Here is an 18,959-nt window from a genome sequence, read left to right as displayed (position 1 = left end):
TGAACCATTCATCAATAACTTTCAATTTCAGATTTGCTGAATTTTATATATAATTTTTACAATTCTACAATTCTACAATTTCATTTAGCAGATGCTTTTGTCCAAAGCGACGTCCAACACAAGCAAGAATTCAGACATAAAGAAAAACCTGTAGTAAGTCAAAAGTGCTTTGAGTGCGATTGGTCAAAGGTGTTGCCATCAAGTTGCAAAAGAGTTGGCACCCCCCCCCCCCCTTATTTGTTTGTTTTTTCAACTTTGTCAGCGCTAAATAAGTGCTGGGTTTTGGACCACCTGACTTATTCTACCCCTAAGGTGTAGTTGGATTAAGTGCCTAGGTGTTCTCTGAACAATTGAGTCTTCAATTGTCTCTTAAAAGTATAAAGGGGCCCAGCAGAACGCACAGAGTTTGTTCCACCATTTGGGAACAAAAGAGGAGAAGAGTCTGACTTGAGATATTGAGCCATGCTGGGCTGGAAGCACCAGGCGTCTCTCACACGCAGAGCGAAGTGGGTGTGAAATGGAGTAGACCTGGATCAGGGAATCCAGGTAGGCTGGGGCCGTTCTTGTGAATGTTTTGTAGGCCAGGAGGAGAATCTTTTAGTAGAATCTTCCTGTAAAAAAATCCCATGTGGTGTTTGATTATTGGTAGCCATGTTGATTTTAGGCCTGAAAACTGCAAAAAATGTCAGTTATGATACAAAAAGTCCCACAATTATATATTCACCTCACTGCTTGGTATCTCTGACAGTGAAGAAACATGGTGCCAATTTGCATTCATAATTTAGGGTGAGATAGCAGTGGAGGTTACCTTGATTGTTGGTTTGATTCATCCAGTGTTCCAGATCGCTCTAATGGACGAGAAGCCAAACCAAACCAGGGCGCCATTTGCATAAACTCCATTAAGAAATAACAAACAAAAAGATTAAGGATTAAATTAATATTTGTTAACAGCATTTGAAGCCACATTCTCTTATCATAATTCTGCATGACTTTTCTTCTCTCTGCTGCCATCTCTGAGTGACTGTAATGCACCACATTCATCATGTGCTTCAGCATTTTAACTAATGCTCTGACCTTTAAGCCCCATTTGAGCCCTGCTAATAAAATGAGCATTTTGAAGGTGGCGATGACATCCATTTACCTAAGTGACTCCGGATATAAGCCAAAGCCTTTTGTCGGTAGATTGGCATGGAGGCTCTTTCGGTATATTTGCCTCTGACTAAGAGAGAATAGTGTGTAAATGTATAAATCCATTTACATTGCCAAGGATCCAGGGAGAAAGTAAAGGGGGGGAAGACAAAAGACAAACACACATGACGAGAGAGAGACATATTGGAGTGACACACTATACCTCCACCGGTAATTGGTTTCCACCTCTACTCAGGTGCCTGGCAACGATCACGCTGTCCAGCCAGTCCAGATGAAAAGAGAAATGAAGCTCTAATTACAGTTAAAACCAGCAAGTTGGCAGGCAACAACACACAAAGCATTTCCAGGGACACGAATAGAGAGTGTTCACCTGGAAATGAAAGGATGGGGTGAAATATTGTTTAATGATGCACTGAGCACCATTTTCTGGAAGCAAACCGTGATCTTAAAGCAGAATAAGTTGCAAGGAAAGGTTGGTAAACATTCTAAAAATGCCTCTCTTTTTAACACACTACATGCACAACGTCTACAGATGGGTTTTCACCTAAAATGAGATTAGTTGTGAGGTATCTCATCTAGCTGAAGTACCCCACGAGACAATGTATCATGAAATAATAAACTCCAGAACAATTAAGCATCTAAACATTTTTGCTTTGATTTCCACATTGTCATGCTAATACATGCAGTTACACGGGGGTGATGGAGATAATCCTTCCATGAAGACTCGGGGATTTGAATGTGTTAATGAGTGGATCGCTCACACGTCCTGCTCCGACAACAGTCTGGGGCCCGAACAAAAGGGGCACAGAGAGCAGCTCCTTTTTTGTTTCATCGGCTTTCCCACATCTTGTGGACAGTAATGGGCCTGCGCATGGATCTGAGGTCATTAGACAAAAAAAAAAACAACTTGGTCCCCCTGCATAATGAATACAAACCCTCATTGTTGTCAGGGAGTTCAGGCAGGATTCAATAAATCAGCATCTCCCCAAACAGGGTCTCTGCAGGAGAATGGGATGAGGCCACCTATTAGTTTGCATTCTTTTCAAACATATCTATATGGGTTGGACGAGCCAGAATGAAATGAAGAGGATGATCAGAAGACAATGACCATAAATCAGAGCATCGTGTCTTGATGCCACAATGAGAATTTCCAAAAGGAAACTGTCGGAGAAACAGTTAATCTGATGCATCAGTGAATAGAAAGTCCAACATGTAGCTCTGGAACTTGGAAAACACACTCACATGTGCAAATACTTGGTCATAGTTGTTACATCCATGCATGCCCCAAACTGCTGTGCTTAAAATGCAGCGCCTTCCTCTTTTTGTTTTCCTTTCGGGAAGAAGTTTCTTCTAAAAGGCCTTTTCTCCCCCACTGTGCTCGATCTGCAAGAAAGACACGCCGTCCCTACTGCCCACTGTGACAGCATGTGTTCTGATCAGTTTGACTTCTGCCTGAGTAACACAATGTGTTTCTCACCAAAACACCATGCGAAGTGGTTGTACTGAACAATTTAACGGTAAGTTCTTACATCACTTTATAACACATCTACCTCCTTTTTTTGTGGTCCTCACCCAACATATCAGTGAGCTCAGAACTCACACAAACTCACAGGACACAAAGAAGTCTTGTTATTTTACAGCTAACTGCAAACACGTCCCTTTCGGACCGTCATTTCAAGGCCTTGGCAAACACCACAGCTGACAGTGACGCATCGGATTAGACTGAACCCAAGCCAAAATATTTAGCTTACTTTTTCTCAAGGACGGGTAGAAAAAAAGCCTCCATGGATAAACGTAATCACTTTAAATCTGGTTATTTCTTAATTTCAAATGTTCCTCCACTGTAACTGTGAAAAGGGAACTGCCATCTTTACCGCGGGCTTGCTGTGCTTTTGTTAAAGTGGGAAACTTGAGAGGGAAAAATCCAGCACTATTTTATGGTATTTGCTCTGCCAACTGTCAACCTGCCCAGCTGAGTCTCCAAACAGTGATGTGTTCAGAGCTGACAGACTGAAACTGTGGTGACGTGGGCTCAGGCAGCCAAGAACATACTATCACCACAAGGAGCAGATCAGATCACCATGGTTACTCGGTGTAATAAGGTCAGTGTATGACGCTGGATGTTACCATCTTAGCAGGGCTTCCATCAGCAATCAGTCGTTGTGAAATCTAGTTTTCGCCCAAATAATGATTTGGATAGCTGTCCAGTAGTGCATATAATAGGACACTGATTCCCTAATTATCTATTTAAATCTGACTACTGTGTTCCTAATGAATTCTTAAGTAACACAGTGGGCAATAAAATGTTTTATTGAAGCAGGCTCTGGTGAGAGGGCTTTATTAGAGAGTGGTCCGCTGCAGACATATCTTTCTTCCTAATGACAAAACAAACTGTGGTGACTAAAAATAGTCCCATTCAGCAGTCCAGCTGCACAAGGCAAAAGAGAAAGTCTTGACAATTACAGAACAAAATGTAACCTGAAAGGGGAAATTAACTTTTCACACAGCATAAAAACTAACAATCCCAACAGCTGGCGTAATAAAACTCAACTTTATTTTCTCAGTGACGCGTTGATTGGTTTCATTATCTGCTGAAAACATGTACATAGAAATTAATCTACAGTAGTTACAGCATGTCAATATGTGTTCCTCAGGTGTAATAAAACTTACACCACTTCCTCTTTTCAAATGGTTTTCTGCTTGCCACAGCATGAAAATAAAAATGTAAGCAAATGTTGAAGCAGTAGCCTAGAACAAGAGCAGTACATAATGTTAAAAATCCTCACTTCTATAAGATTTCCTGCAGTTTGGAGCATTCATGTAACTTCTGTGTTCTCAGAAACTGTGAGGACTTGTGGCCATTAATGGCATGACAGGTTTTCCCAGCAGTCCACAAGGGCCAGCCTACCAAGACTCGAGTGTTGTTGAGGGTGCTCCAGCTAAATCTGAGAGATTTGTATTACACTTATAACTTGGCATAATTTCGACTGTATTTAACTGGACTGACTCACCCCACTCCTGTTTAATTATGCAGTTCCGCGGACAGTAATCCCCTGAGAAATGCATGTGTGCTTGCAGGCCCTTAGCAAAGGAGATTTTTTTTTTTACAATTTTCTGCCACGACCATCAGTTCAATCATATCAAAAACCATAAGTGAGCTGCTGTAGGCCCAGGTCTATGTTAAGGTAAAGTTAAAGAGCATTGTACTCGACACACTTTGACGGATCGGTTGGGAAGTGTTTCTGGCAGATAGTCATTAGCCTCTTCAGTCCCTGCAGAGAGACAAAAAAATAAAAGCAAGTCAATTTACCTGCAAATGAAATGTATAAAAAAAGTCAACTATAATCCACTTTCAGTTCAGTGCGGGTAGATTTATGTTCTAAATTGACTAGTGACACTATTTTTAGACCTAAGCAATATAAGAAATGCGAGAAATAATTCATTGTTAAATTATTACTCCGCCAAAGAATGCTGCGGAGTTACGTGAAGATCGGCGTATGTGGATCTGTCTGTGCACAACATTACTCAACAAGACGACGTGGTCATCAATATCCCCCGCCACATGTGATGTCTATGAGTCTATATCCAAAATAGTGATCAAGGGCTATAACTCTGTTAAATATTATCACACAGGTCTCATTTTCGAACTTAATCAAGGTGTCCATGGTGTGAAGCTACACACTAAATTTCATAATCCTAGCTGTAATAGTTTCCGAGAAAAGCTGTCCCTTTCATCTCGGACGGACGGAGGCCAAACCTATATCCCCCTTTTCCACTTCGTGGAGGCGGGGGATAAAAATGGAAAAGGGGATTTGGATGAAATTTTTGGGGAAGGTCAAAAATGACACAAGGACCATCTTATTAGCTTTTGGCAGTGATGGAGCGTGGAGTCGGGATCCATGGATTTTTTAGGGATTTCCCATTGTGAGATAGCCGCATGGCGTCACTGTAACCATGACAACAAGCGAACACTACCAGCGGCCTGCTGACGGTCACATGATTGCGATCCTACTACAAATCGACTGCTATGACCTTATTGGAAACGACACGAGTAAAGGAACAACCCTAACCCTTGACTGAATTGTAGACGTGTTTCCACATCCCATCAACTCTCACCTCCTGCTACATATTTAGGTCACAGTATTTAACGTACACATTCAGAACACACACCCGTGCTCAGCGCAAAGTCATTTTTTAATTTAAGATTTTATCCGTTTGAAATGATACAAAGACTGAGCAACCTTTACACACGAAATGTTTTCTGATGACCTGAATTTTTCTGATTTGTCACTTAGCATCGAACAATATAAACATAGAACTGTGAAATATGTGCACATGATGTCTACTGATCATCATCATTCAATGGTCGATAGATCCTAAGTGATCCTATTAAATGTGATGAGACAAGTCTTAAACTACCAAACATCCAGATGAGATAATCACAGGCTCTCACCTGAATGTACTTCCTCTGCGTCTCATCGTTGAGAACGTGGGCCACGTGTTTGGAGAAGATCTTTTCTCGTCCGGTACGGGCGTGGATACCCACCATGGTCACACCGATAGGCCAGGGAGCATTGCCGATAGCCATCTGTAGATACGCGTCATTTGCCTGAAAAAGTTTGGACAAAGCTATTAAAATACACAATAACTGTGTCATACAACAAAATGGAACAATGAAAATTTGCAATAATAAAAAGCAAAGCATGGTATTAACCTACCTTCACATATTCTCTCTCCAACATGAACTTAATGATGTCTGTGATTGACTCTTTGATGTCAGCTGGTAAACTCTGAAAGAGATAATTACAAAATAAAAGAAGAATGTCATCTACATCTCATGAATGGCACACTCTAGCTTGTTTACTCTCCCCACTTAACTTACCTTCTTCCTGAGCTTCCTGAAGAGAGGTTTGAGGTAAGACTCGGTCTGTGAGTGTGTCGCACTGGCCAGCTTTCCCTGAACACTTCGCTTTACGTGGTCTTCTCGGCTGTTCAGATCTTTGGCCCAAACACCGAGAAGAAACTAGAATCCAAGAGGAAACACGGCTTAAAAGAAAAGGCTTCCAACAACTACATTAGAGAACAACAGTAGAAAGATTATGAGTATTTGTTCTTTACAAGTAGTATTATTTAAAATACATCACCAACATCCTGTTTGTAAATGATGGATTAATCTATGTATAGACAGTCAATTTATTGAACAACACTACAATTCTACACTATAAATAAGAGAAGAAGAACAACATGACTACAACTCAGGCATGAACTAACCGTGACGTCACCCGTTGGTTTCAACGCCGAGAAAATGAAGCCCGGATTTTGCTACTTCCTGGTCGCCATTTTGGATTTTTTGGAGCCAGTGACGTAAAAAGCGTCATCAAACAGACTGGACCAGAGAGCAACTAGGGGCAGGACCAGTCAATGGGACTGTCAATCAAGTATAGCCACGCCCCCTGGCTCCACCAACTTTAACGATTTGTTTAAAATTCAGTATTGATTTATTTTAAGATCGGCCACCTGATCTCTCATTTTGACCATGAAAACTAACGGGAAAAAAATCCTGAGCTGTAGAACATCAGTCTATCAAATTTTATTTTTTCCAAAAATGAATTGGAGTCTATGGAGAAAAAGCTTTTTGGAGCCAACCCTAGCGGACGGCGTGATATTGCAAGTTTTTGACACTTCCGGGTGGGCTTCAATTCTGGAGCCAGATGCTACGTCCATCTTTATATACAGTCTATGCTACAACTACTACAGTAAGTGCTGTGAACATTTATAATCCAACAGCTCCCTCTAGATCAAAGGTTTCCTTACACTTAAAAATTTGTCGATCACATCCTGGTCTCCATCGTCATCGCCTGTACCCAGGGTTTTCCCAAGAGCCTAGAGCATAATTTCAAGATTAAGATGTGAAATCCACCACAATCTTGACTGGCAAAACCACATAAAAGAATATTTAACATTAACAAATGAAAAATGTCATAATTCAATTACAATCTAGCAAAAATACAAAAGTAGTCATTCTAAAAACTAGCCCAGAGTTTGATCAGATTCAACAATACATATAAAAACCGGGGAAGAATTCTTCTACCACAACACCACTTTGTGCAGCGTACCTCAAGTTCTTCTATGGTGGTGTTTTCTTCGTGCACTTTCAGGTCATGCTGTGTGTCCAGCTCCCCTGGCTCTGTCCCTCCAACAATCTCATTCAGGTACTGCTGGTCGATTTTGTCCATGGCGGCCTTCAGATCATTCCTCAAACCCTAGACACGGGCAGCGCAGCAAATATGACCAAAAATCTAGTATTCTGAATGCAAAAATTACTTTGAATCCCATAAATTCCACCTTTATTCACTCAAAATCATGTAAACCGAAACGCCACACATACAACACAACCAGTAAATGCTCTGGATGTAACAGTACGTGTGTTTGTCCTACGTTCTTTACAGACAATGAGCTAAACAATCACTGTCAAAAGTCTATTAAGGTCTACATATGTGCACTCACAGAACAAAAATTCTCAACTGTGAGGTCGACCCAAAACAACTTGACAGGGATGAAGCTGTTGTTCATCAGCCACAGCGTATGAGGATAGTTAGCTTCAAGGGCTGGGCAGAAACCAAGACTGTAGTTCAAAGTACTTCATAGGGTCCATTTTCAGAAAGTTAGATTATCAAACATTTATCCAGACTCTGATATTTGTGACAGATGCTCTCAGGCACCAGCAGACTTGACCCATTTGTGCTGGTGATGCCCGAATCTCAGGGAATATTGGAGATCCTTTTTTGACTTTACATCTAAGATACTGGAGTTGCCTCTTGTTCCTTCAGCCCGGATAGTCATCTTTGGCATCCCCGTAAAGTGTATTGAACTCACTGCTGAACAGCGTATCATAATCCATTTTGCCTCCTTAATGGCTCGTCGTTGTATTCTCCTTCTACTGAAAAATCGATCACCTCCCTCAAGCTTCTCTTGGCTTCGGGACCTAATGTCATTCCTAAAGTTAGAAAAAATATAATTTTCTGCCCGTGGTACATCTGAAAAATGTTCAAACACTGGCAACCTCTCATCTCCCATTTCAGAACATTTCATTAGACTGGGGTCCCAGAAACATAACCAAAAGATGTAGACAGGTTCAGAATTACATGCTGGGTGACTGTAATAGTGGCCTGGAGGTATGCTCGCTTTTTGATCCTACCCGTCTCTTCTTTTTCAAATAGTGTACATTTTTTTAAATGACTGTTATTATCCTTTAAGTATATATCATTTCATATATCCACTTCATCTATTTTCATGTTTTTATGGGTAGGGGGTAGCGGGGAGGGAGAGAGAGGGGGGCAATTGTTGTTTGAGGGAAAAAAAACAAAAAAACGCGAATCTGTAAATATTATCTGTGCATTGTGCTTTAATATATTGAATTTTGCAGATTGATGAATAAAACTTGGTTATTAAGGAAAAAAAAGGAAAGAAACCCAGACTGTATGTGAAGACGGATGAACCCTGTGTGACCTTTCCAGAGGCGTTTTTTTTTTTTTTTTAAAGTTCAGAGTCATGACTCTGGTCATCCTGCCTGAGTCAAACTCCTGTTAAATTGTAGCTGAGGTGGACATTAGCAGAGATGAGGCAGGCCATGAAAACCCCAGGCCATATTTTTGTCATGTAAATGCACCCATCCAAATTAACTATGGAGTTTGTATGAATCTGTGAACACGCTAATTTCTGCTCTAACGCTGGATATTTTAACATGGAGATCTAAAGTGATACAGTTGCTTTCACGGTCAGCTTCAAGCGGCCATTCAAAAAACTTCAGTTTGTAGCTCTTCTGCTTTGGCTTCATTTTGCAGCCCTGTGGGTTGCCCCTTGAGCAGGAACTGTGCTAGTGTTAATAAGCCTGTATGTTTTTTTTAAACCACACTTAACATTGGTCTTTCTGCACGGCCAGAATCTGTGACTTCTCTGCTGACACTGTCCATCAGCAAAATCAGTTTTATTAACAACATGGCTATATCCTATGGTTAGACATATAGAGAGTAAGAAAAAAATGCAAATGTGAAATTGCATTGATGGTTTTAATGTTTTTTACGTAAATGAAAAAGATGCAACTTTTTTGAATTCTATACTTGATAGTAAACAGCTCTAAGACTTGCCATTTTAACAATATGCAGCCTTCTAATGCCTTAACTGTTAAATAAACAACTGTGATCGGTTAAGCGCTTTTGAATTTTAGTTTTGGAAAAAAACAGTCATTTTTTTTCCTCTCGAGTACCTAAATTATGCCAAACCGAGGTTCATACAAACAGTGAATTTTGTGTAGAGGTGAGATGAAGGCCCAGAGTGAATTTCTTTCTAAATCCAAATATTGGATGTTGCGTTTAAGTTCCACAAACACGAGTCATACCTTGTTTACTTCTGGGGTCAGAATCTCAATTTTCCTGAGTCTCTGAAAGGCATCATAATCAGACTCTCCAAACAGTCGGATCGGTTCGCCCCGCTCTCGAAGCCGTCGAATAACCTATGCAAAGAGAGCGAGACAAAACACATATTTAACATGCAATATTGGAGTGTAAATTATTGAGAGGGAAGAGTTGATGTTATACCTCCTGTCGTGACAATGTCATCGGCAGCTTCTCCTCTGTTAGTTCCAGCTCTAACACTGGATTAGCTGAAGTGGATGGTTCATCTTCCTCTGTCTGATCGATCTTCAGGACAACATGGAGGGAACAAAAATATGCTGACATTACTGGAGTTATTGGAGGAAGGTGGTGTAATATACATATAGAGGATCAGAATTTGATCATGTCAACTCTGCTCTTTCTCAGCCAATGCAAATAAAACTAACACCCCTGAAATCTGTGAAAAGCATCTGCGTTGTCTTCATGAGATAGAACTTCAAGACTGAAGAGGATGTGTGTCTCTAAAATGAACTGCACCGCACACATCCACATCCCTATCTTACCTGCAGCTCTTACCAATAAAGGAAACTCTTTCATGTAGTGGAATTCAAACACTGGCTGCAGCACCTAAAGTCTAATGCCAGGTTAAACAAATTCAGTATTTTTGGCAACAAGGAAACTCAAAGTATAGTACCAGAACATGCTTTTAGGGGCACATGCATCCCGGCACTCTTAGATTGTGGTTTAAGAAGCACAATCTAAAAGAACAATCAGGAAATGGCAACAAAAAGCCTTCCAAACAAACAATGGCTCTTGCTCAAATAAACAAAGTATACTACACACGTACAAAGGGAATAGCTAAATAACTTCAATATTTTAAGCTTTGAACAAAACTGAACAGAAATACAATTTCCCATAGAGCGACTGTTAGAAGGCAGTGCAAACTCGTGACACAAAACCAGGGAACACTTAAAGTTAATTCAAATAATTAAAGCTTCTGTCACAAATTATTTGCAAAATAAGAAGCGCAGCTTGATAACAAAAAAAAAAGATTTTTTTTAAAAATTTCAGTTCAGTATCCCATGCTGAAATCCACACGGCAGCTGTGTCCCACTTTGACTTTGTGGCTTCCTTTCCTTGTTTCCTTGCTTGAAAGGTTTTACTGGCTACACTCACTAATGGAAATTATTTAGATGGTGAAATTTTAAAAAGCATCTAATTTTCAGAATAACATTCAACAGACTAAATGTACTTTGCAGAGTAAGCAGCTGACGAAAATTATTACGTGTCCACCTACTGAGCTGAATCTATCTAAACTTACTGCACCTAAATTTCCAGGCCTCATGGGGTCTAATGGAAAATATCTTCACCATGTTACTCGTGCTTTCATCCTCACAGGCTTCAGTAAGTGAACTTTCAGAAAGGATGCCAAGGAAGTGGAAGCTTTTGGGACACAGTGTGTTTGATCCTTTTATCATGCATCCTGTTTGCTGCTTTCACTGTGCAATCCCATACCTGGCTCTCAGGAGTCTCTCTCTGAACCTACAGATGCAGGCAGCAGAGGCAGGTTGGGGAAAAACAGCACAGTAAACACAGACATAGACACTAATACCTGAGCATCATTACCTGACCTTATTCTGTTTTCTGGCAAAAAGCTTAATTGCAGAATTTTTTGAGAGTCATACTAAATACAAAAGACTAAACTGATAAAACTAAACTGAAGAAAGGCCCTGCTTTAGATGTGTTAGAGAGAGTGAGAGACAGAAAGTGATGCTGACATCAACCTTGTATCCACATCTTCGGAAATAATCCTCTTGTTCCTTGCGCGCAAGATCTGCCCTTTTAAAATACTTTTTGGAGTCCTGGAAAAAGAAAGAATTAGCTTATCTGACACATTGAATTAAACTTTATGCACATTACAGTGACAAGATCATAGCAGTAGTAACACAGTGAGGCTCTCATAATAAAGATGTCAAATGATGTCATTTCTTTTATTATGACATTTTGTATCTTAAGTACAAAATAGATCGAGTAATTGATTCAACCAACTACACTCCTTATTGAATTAAGTAAACCTAGTTAAAACCAATACAGTAGAATACAACAATTCTACAATAAATCTGACCTTTGTGAATATTACGCTGTTCAGGTTTTATTGTAGCTTCCTTAGAAGAAGTCATTTTAGAGGTTGCAGTTTGTGTTGTTGATCTGCTGAACTGCACAGTATTACACAGAGGCCTGCTCTGTTATTTAGGCTACCCTTATTAATGAGACTGCCATGGTTTAAATATCAGAAACACCACTCAGTACAAAGCAGTACAGTTCAACAGTACCAGGTACTACATCTTTCTAAATAAACATACTATTGAATCAACACTTCTCTACAACAAACTCTGATCATTTCAACCCCATGAAGATATAATTTATTGCAGAATTTTCTGCATTAGATTATATTAGTTTTAGCTAAATGTGCCTAAGAAAAAGAACTTTGATTTTGAGGTGCCATAAACTGAAGTAAGAACTATTCATCCCTCCCTGCTCCCGCACAGCTAATTTGTTGATATTGTTAAACAGGTGTAACAATTCAGCATGAGTTCAAGCAGAATATCAGGGTGAGTATGAGGATTTCAGCCTACATGGCGATAATGTAGCGTTAATGCTATTTGCTAACAGTAGCTAAGTCCAATAGCTACAAGTTGTTACTTAACCGACTAAAATAGCTTTATCTTCTGCTGTATGTGTGGTTTAGTATGGTATCGATACAGGTATCGACACTGGTAAATAACGATCATTCTGGAAAGACAATATTGACTAATTTAGCAAGTGAACGCTAGCTAACCTAGCATTTTAGCACAGCGGCTAAGCTAATGGCTAACAAAAACAAACCGCTCCTTCAGAAACTCACGTCAACAAGCTGCTTTTCTTCGAGGAGCTTTCTCTTTCTTGCGATCTCGGCTTTAAGTATATCCATTTTAGAGTAGTAATATGTGTTGTTCTTCGCTTTGTTCACACAAATAACCACACATGCAAGAAACACATTAGCCTGACAGACCGGGGTACGGATTTCAGTATAAGAGTCTGATGAGGTTCACTTTGTGTTGTTGGTCGTTTCAAAATAAAAGAGTAAAAACAAAATATAACTTGGGGAAATGCCTCTTTCAGTGTTATTTTCTTAGAAGTTCTTAATCGATCCCAACACAAAGACTGAGGCCTTACAAAACAACAGAAACAAGACAAAAAGTCAGGTGCTGTATTGGGATATTTGGTGATAGCAGTTTAAAAATCTCAGAAATTAATAATTTATGTGTCCACCAAGTTTGATATCAAAGTAATGGCAGCTATAGGGTACTGAACAGCAAACTGATGGGTAGAAGTAAAAATGTTCTCTTCTGTGGCCATATACAAAATGCTATCCAGGGTTGCACAATACATTTTTCAAGAGATTACATGATTTACACACAGATCTAAACAATAAAAGTCTTCTAATTGCTACAGGATCTACAATTTTTTCTGTAGTCATTGTAATGAGACACTCTGCCATGTATACATACATTTTTTTGATAAATAGCCAAGATTTTTCATACATATATGTATGTGTGCATTCAGTATTTCAGAATTAAATCAGAAAGTTTGAGTAAAGGAAGTTTTCTTGCATCTTGTTTCCTTAAAAACTCATAGATTTCCATGTCTCTTCACGGAACACTCTTTATTCAGCAACCTGAGCTTCGTATGTTTGACTCACTATAACCTAAATGTAATTGGTACAATCTATTGCTGAACATCCCCAGACCTACCTGCACCATGGCAGGCTTTAGGTTTAACAGGTGATCCCAATCATGTTTGATTAGTCCCTTATTCCAGGAACAGTAGAAAACTGTGATTAGACTGTTCTTATATATTTGAAACCCAGTTTAGGCTTGAAAAGGGTAGAAATGATGGGAAAATATACTTAACTGGCCTTCATTTGTCATAAATGACTCGGTATTACCTCCTATTTTCTGGCAGTGACTGTAAATGTACAGGCTGTAGTTGGCTGAAGTGAGATCAGTACTGAAGGTGCAAAATTAATCCACTAAACCAAATGTCCATAGAAACACATAAATACAGTCTGAGTTTTGACTAAAATGAGATGCAGCATTTTACTGCACAAACAGCAGAATTCTTGTGACAAGAATTTGAGAAACTAAAGAAAAAAGTTAATGTTTGCTGCCTCAGTTCTGCTCTCATCACAGCTTTTGTTCAAACACCAGTTCATTGTCTGGACACTAGTGGCAAATGTCTGACTCGACCTTTTAGATGAGAACATACCATCAGGTGGCGCAAAGGGATATGTGACGAATTTTTAATATTAAAGTCATTAATTTATTTACATGGCGAAAGGGAAGAACCAGCATCATATTGAGAAGGGGATCACATCGTACAACTGCGTTTCTCAGCTCCTTTTAGGCTCAACACGGTGAAAATCTGGCGATGACAGGATCTGTAGCGCAGCCTGAGGAGAAATTTAACTGATTAATGAGGCAGACGGACAGCGATTCTGCTGAGTGGATCCTGATTTCGTCTTTCTGGAGAGCGATATATCGACTGCACGACTTGGTTGAATATTCCCCGTGAAGATGGAGTTTGGGGAAAGGAAGAGGAGAAGGAAGTCGCAGAGCTTTAAACTGGTCACGGATGAAGGTAGGCTGCTGGATGAATGCAAGACCTTGCAAGACGCGCGTCTGTGTCTGGGTGTTTGTCTGGCGCTGTGTGCCAGCAGAGGCGACTCTGTAAACAAAAGCGACGGCCACGACAATCCCCAGTCTGTGGCTCGGTTTGAACCCACAGACAACTCTCGTGATTCAAGTCTTACATGTGAGGAAAAAATAATTTCTTGGTCTCAGTGTGGCTCATCAGATTTTTTAGAATTAATTAAGAGCGCAAAAAAATCCAAATGGGAAAATCTGTTGCGCATTCTTGACATGCCACTGGTAGCTTAAAGTGCTCACTTTTTTTTTTTTTCTTTTTTTTTTTTTTTTACTGAAAGCTCCAAGCTCCAGACCACCTCTCCTGACTACACTACTTAATACCACCTACAGGTGGTGGTTTCTGCATGGGATGGGAGGGGGTTCTGCTTTGGTTGACATCACAGCCCATCAGTCTGCACAAGCTCCAACATGACAACGCAGAAGGCTGCAACATTGTTCTGCAACATCTGTCACACACACACACACACACAGAGGTTTTGTTGTCTTTCTTCACAGCTGCACTTCATTTCAGAACCCCTGTTCCTCTTGCAGATTTCGACCCTTCATATATGATGAACTCCAGCTGCAAAGATGCCAATGGCGTCCCCAAAGATGCTGCTGCTGTGTCTGATGGTATGAGCCATTCTGATAATTAATAATATATCATGGGAGATATCACTAATTATGCCCCCCACCCCTCATCTCTCTGTTTTGTCTCGATGCAGTTTGGCTGGAGGACGAGGGCATGGAGATCAAAAAGCAAATCACAGGGATGATGAGGCTTCTGAGTGATAAGACCGGCAGGGTGTATCAGCGTGTTGGAGCAGAGCAGGACGGCTCAACAAAGGAGCCCCAGGACAGACATCTGAACTGGGCACATCAGCCCGGACTTTTATCTGTTGTGTCAGAGGATCACCAGAGCAACAGCTGGAACTCTGCAGCGGAGCCGGGGCCTTCACCGCCATCCGCATCCACCTCCATCCCCAACGGTCCAGGCTGTGGACAGTACAGCACCCGCTCCAGAGCCCTCAGGATCCTCAACAACACCAAGGATTTAATTAAAGTGAATGAAGCTAATGGTAGGTGAGACAGTGCATGGTTTAGGAGAAGAAACCCAAGCTTGTTTCCTAAATAAAACATGATTGTACACCAGACATTTAAAGATGTTTGCAAGTTTATCCATAAACACTCACGCATATGGTTTTGTTGTCAGAGATATCGTATGAAAACACTTCTGTGAGTATCCCTTCTTGAATGAATGATCACTAACAAATGCATCACTGTTCTTCCAGCAGACGTGGTCCCCCCTGCTGTACCAGAAACCCCCTGCTGCATGTGTAACTGTAAGGGCACCCTGCAAGCTATTTTACAGGAACTACGAGCTATGAGGAGGCTCATGCAGACTCAAAAAGGTCAGTAAATGAACACAAATAAACACTGCGAGACAGAGAGAAAGAGACGGAAAGGGAAAAAAACAGATGCTTTCTTTTTGTAGCATCCCTGGAAAGGCAGGAACAGACGGCATCACCATGCCAACCCCGTCTTGGTCCAGGTCCCACTCCTCGCCGGAGGCCCCGTAAGAGGAGGCCAATCTATAAGGTGGCTCCAGTTGCTGTAACAAGCGCCAGGAGAGCTGCCCTGAGCCCTCTGAAGGCATCACCGCTTCAAGCTGCACCTGCAGAGTCTGGAAAGAGGGAGGAATGCGAGAAAGACTCATCGACACCCAACATCCATCCCATCTCCTCTGATGTTTCTGTGCTGCCACCTCAGACGGATCCAGTAACTGTCAACAACACACACAGTCCTCTGCTGAACCAACTAAAGGAACCTCAGGCAGTAGAGGTAATCTGCAACCAAGTGTGCATTTATGAAGCAACATGTGTCCAAAATAGTGCTCATGAATTTTAATTGAATGTTCTCCTTGTTATTATTATTACTTATTGTTGCATATTTAAATTCCATTTGCTTATATTGATGCCTATAGTATCAAGTGACATGCTTTGTTTCTAAGAGAACTTGTGTGCAGCCATCCACACGCCTTATTTTATCCGCCATCAGTGTGTGAATGGGTGAATGTGACGTATCATGTAAAGCGCTTTGGGTACCTTGCAGGTATAGTAAAGTGCTATATAAATACAGACCATTTACCATTTATTTTATAATTAAACCTAAACCAGTTTGAGTTAAGTCTCTTACAGACTCCTGTGCAGCAGTTTGGATTTTCTCTCTTTTTCCTTCTTTTTTCGCTTCATTACGTGCTGTTTGACTCCTTCACAGTCTGAGGTGCGTCTCGCCGAGGATTATGATGTGTTTATCTCAAAGGCACAGCTAGACTCCATTCTGGTCAACTATACACGTTCTGGCAGCCTGCTGTTCCGGAAACTAGTGCGTATCTATAATTATCAATAGCAAACTCAGTGTCCCTTTGATTATGCTTAATGTTACAGTTATGCCACTGGTTATACACATAGACATCTCTCATCAAAACAAAGTTCACTAAATTGTCAGCAATGTTTTGATAGAGAAGTAAAATGTAAATTAGCTGCTTGGTTAAGAACTGTGCTGTGTGTTTAGGTGTGTGCCTTCTTTGATGATGCTACTCTGGCCAACTCCTTGCCAAACGGTAAAAGGAAGCGAGGGCTCAATGATAATCGCCAGGGCTTGGACCAGAATATTGTGGGAGCCATTAAAGGTAGGGGAGAAAAAGCTTTACGCAGGCATCTTGCAGCGGAGTACAAAAATACAAACAGAAACTTGAATATTATTGTATGAATTGTGACTAGTGTTTACAGAGAAATACTGCACTGAACACAGAATAGAGAAGCTGCCTGGACCACGAGACTGGGTTCAGATCCTTCAAGATCAGATCAAACTTGCAAGGAGGAGGGTGAAAAGAGGTCTGAAGAAGTCATTTTTCTCCCTTTTTCTGTGTATTTATTTTACTTATATTTTATGTAACATTAAGTTTCTGTAAGGTTTTCTTTTTAAAGTAGAAGGCAAATTGGTGAGATAAACCTTGTTCTTCCTTTGGCTCTTCAGATGCTGCAGAAGCAGAAGAAGTCTCCAATGGGCCATCCACAAGTATTAACCTTATATTAAATTTTTCACATACGTTAACACCTAATCCACACGCACACACACACACTGGTCTGTTTTTACTGCCTTGTGTCTGCACCTTTCCCCGAACATCAGCGCTCCATCTTACAACATCTTTCCATCAGCCCCCCTCTGAGCGCAGGATGGCTTCACCTCTCTCCACTTCATTGTCACAACACACACACACTCACAAACCTGTGTTGCTGGCTCGCTCATTGGCTCATGGGTCTTTGTCATGCTGTCACAGTGACATTTGACATTTTCACGCAGCTTCCCAAAATGTCAGCTAATTATCTTCGCACCATGCACCATATCCCCTCCTTCACCTCTATATTTCACCCTGGCTGTCACAATAGTACTTCTCTGTCTGCAGCACATGCTCACACAAATTCATGTTGTTGTTTTTTTTTTGTGGTAATGATGTGTTACATTTTAACAACATTTTTCTTCCTGCCTTTATAGGTTGTGATTTGAACAAGCCTGCCAGTGTGGAATGGACAGTGGTGAATATTACTGGTTGATTCAGCAGCTGCCACAATGCAGCAGATTCGTTGTCCTCATTATTGTTCCAAACTTGATGCATTTTGACACGTATTTCCTTTGCAGCTATTAACTTCTGTGTGTAATGGATGTAAAGGGAAATGAGACTAGGACCAAATGAATAAGAAGCCTAATGATATCCTCACTGTATTACGCACACATACATTGTATATTTGTGATCCTTAATACTTTTAATTGGAGACATATTAAACCACTGGTATCTGAGATTTTGTGCCAAAAAATATGAAACTGTAAAGTGGTTAAAAAAATTAAAGAAGTGACTTAAAGTTTACATTATAGGCAAGGGTACTTGTCTAGTTTTCATGCCATTTCTAAAAAGGGTCAAGTCTCAAATGAGACAAAGTACTGTAACAACATATAACATTCATATATTTTGCAGAAATGACATTTTACAGGAAGTTTTCCATTGTGGATTGTGCCTTTTAAGTGACCAGTACTTCAGTGGGTGTAATGTCCAGTGCAGCATCCACCTTATTTCTGAACACTACATTGAAAAGTAAATAGATGATGTATTGTTGTCAAATTTTGCAAATTAAAAGACAGGTTTCTAGGCTACATTGGGTTAAAATATATAGTATTATATGAAAAATGTTTTTTTCAATTATTAGAATCTTTAGACTATACATATCAATGCTATTGTCGTCAATATTGTGATGAAATTATGTATTTTTCTTTCATTTCTGCTCACTTCGTATTAAATTGATAACTGTCTCCACCATTAAATAAGTTTCTTGACATTTGTGTTTTTATGTTTTTTTTCTATGTAGACAGCAGGAAAATTAACAAAACAAATGAGACTAACATGGGCTACATATTGCTGAATTTCTATCTGAAATATCCTCATGGCTCAAGTAACAACAATTGCTCTGTTACACAGCAGGGTAGCAAAATTTTGTTTCAAAATGAGTATAATAGGCTGAGATTGGAGAGAAAAATGCCCAACTAATGATTTAGAAAATACCAAGTGCAAAAGTGACAAAGATGTTCGAACTATTTAAAAACTTTAACAATGAGTTAGAAGGATTTGAGGAAT

At 40.2% G+C, this 18,959-nt stretch overlaps 2 protein-coding genes across 8 annotated transcripts; one reads left to right on the top strand and one right to left on the bottom strand.

The window, feature by feature from the left end:
• Positions 1–3,471: 3,471 nt before the first annotated feature.
• On the bottom strand, positions 3,472–12,622 carry prpf18 (PRP18 pre-mRNA processing factor 18 homolog (yeast)). 4 transcript variants are annotated; one of them, XM_022201973.2, is made up of 11 exons: positions 12,448–12,622; positions 11,321–11,404; positions 11,058–11,084; positions 9,747–9,848; positions 9,548–9,661; positions 7,266–7,412; positions 6,964–7,032; positions 6,032–6,172; positions 5,868–5,939; positions 5,603–5,758; positions 3,472–4,421 (listed from the first exon to the last, which is right to left on the bottom strand). In XM_022201973.2, exons 1-11 carry the CDS (start codon positions 12,511–12,513, stop codon positions 4,341–4,343), a joined length of 1,059 nt encoding a protein of 352 aa, XP_022057665.1. In that variant the 5' UTR covers positions 12,514–12,622; the 3' UTR covers positions 3,472–4,340. The 4 variants fall into 4 exon arrangements, with proteins under 4 accessions (XP_022057665.1, XP_022057675.1, XP_022057683.1 ...); XM_022201983.2 differs by having other exon boundaries at positions 11,327–11,404; XM_022201991.2 differs by lacking the exon at positions 11,058–11,084.
• Positions 12,623–13,795: 1,173 nt separating this feature from the next.
• Positions 13,796–18,663, top strand: bend7 (BEN domain containing 7). Of its 4 annotated transcripts, none has more exons than XM_022202023.2 (10): positions 13,796–14,222; positions 14,822–14,902; positions 14,995–15,348; positions 15,565–15,681; positions 15,765–16,111; positions 16,547–16,654; positions 16,844–16,961; positions 17,053–17,166; positions 17,309–17,350; positions 17,828–18,663. In XM_022202023.2, exons 1-10 carry the CDS (start codon positions 14,159–14,161, stop codon positions 17,884–17,886), a joined length of 1,404 nt encoding a protein of 467 aa, XP_022057715.2. In that variant the 5' UTR covers positions 13,796–14,158; the 3' UTR covers positions 17,887–18,663. The 4 variants fall into 4 exon arrangements, with proteins under 4 accessions (XP_022057715.2, XP_022057706.2, XP_051808553.1 ...); XM_022202014.2 differs by having other exon boundaries at positions 13,797–14,222; positions 15,562–15,681; XM_051952593.1 differs by having other exon boundaries at positions 13,797–14,222; positions 14,569–14,902.
• The last annotated feature ends 296 nt before the right edge of the window (positions 18,664–18,959 follow it).

The sequence above is a fragment of the Acanthochromis polyacanthus genome, chromosome 8 (assembly GCF_021347895.1).
Source record: "Acanthochromis polyacanthus isolate Apoly-LR-REF ecotype Palm Island chromosome 8, KAUST_Apoly_ChrSc, whole genome shotgun sequence".
NCBI lineage: Eukaryota > Metazoa > Chordata > Actinopteri > Pomacentridae > Acanthochromis > Acanthochromis polyacanthus.
This window is presented reverse-complemented; position numbering and strand designations above follow the sequence as displayed.

Excerpts from the sequence above, each read along its gene's own strand:
- bend7 (XM_022202030.2), top strand. The coding sequence starts at position 14,635 with ATGGGATGGGAGGGGGTTCTGCTTTGGTTGACATCACAGCCCATCAGT. Across the intron at positions 15,682-15,764 it reads GCTCATGCAGACTCAAAAAG|CATCCCTGGAAAGGCAGGAA; the intron begins GTCAGTAAATGA and ends TTCTTTTTGTAG. Across the intron at positions 17,167-17,308 it reads AAGGAGGAGGGTGAAAAGAG|ATGCTGCAGAAGCAGAAGAA; the intron begins GTCTGAAGAAGT and ends TTGGCTCTTCAG.
- prpf18 (XM_022201973.2), bottom strand. The coding sequence starts at position 12,513 with ATGGATATACTTAAAGCCGAGATCGCAAGAAAGAGAAAGCTCCTCGAA. Across the intron at positions 9,662-9,746 it reads TGACATTGTCACGACAGGAG|GTTATTCGACGGCTTCGAGA; the intron begins GTATAACATCAA and ends CTCTTTGCATAG. Across the intron at positions 5,940-6,031 it reads TCAGGAAGCTCAGGAAGAAG|AGTTTACCAGCTGACATCAA; the intron begins GTAAGTTAAGTG and ends TATCTCTTTCAG.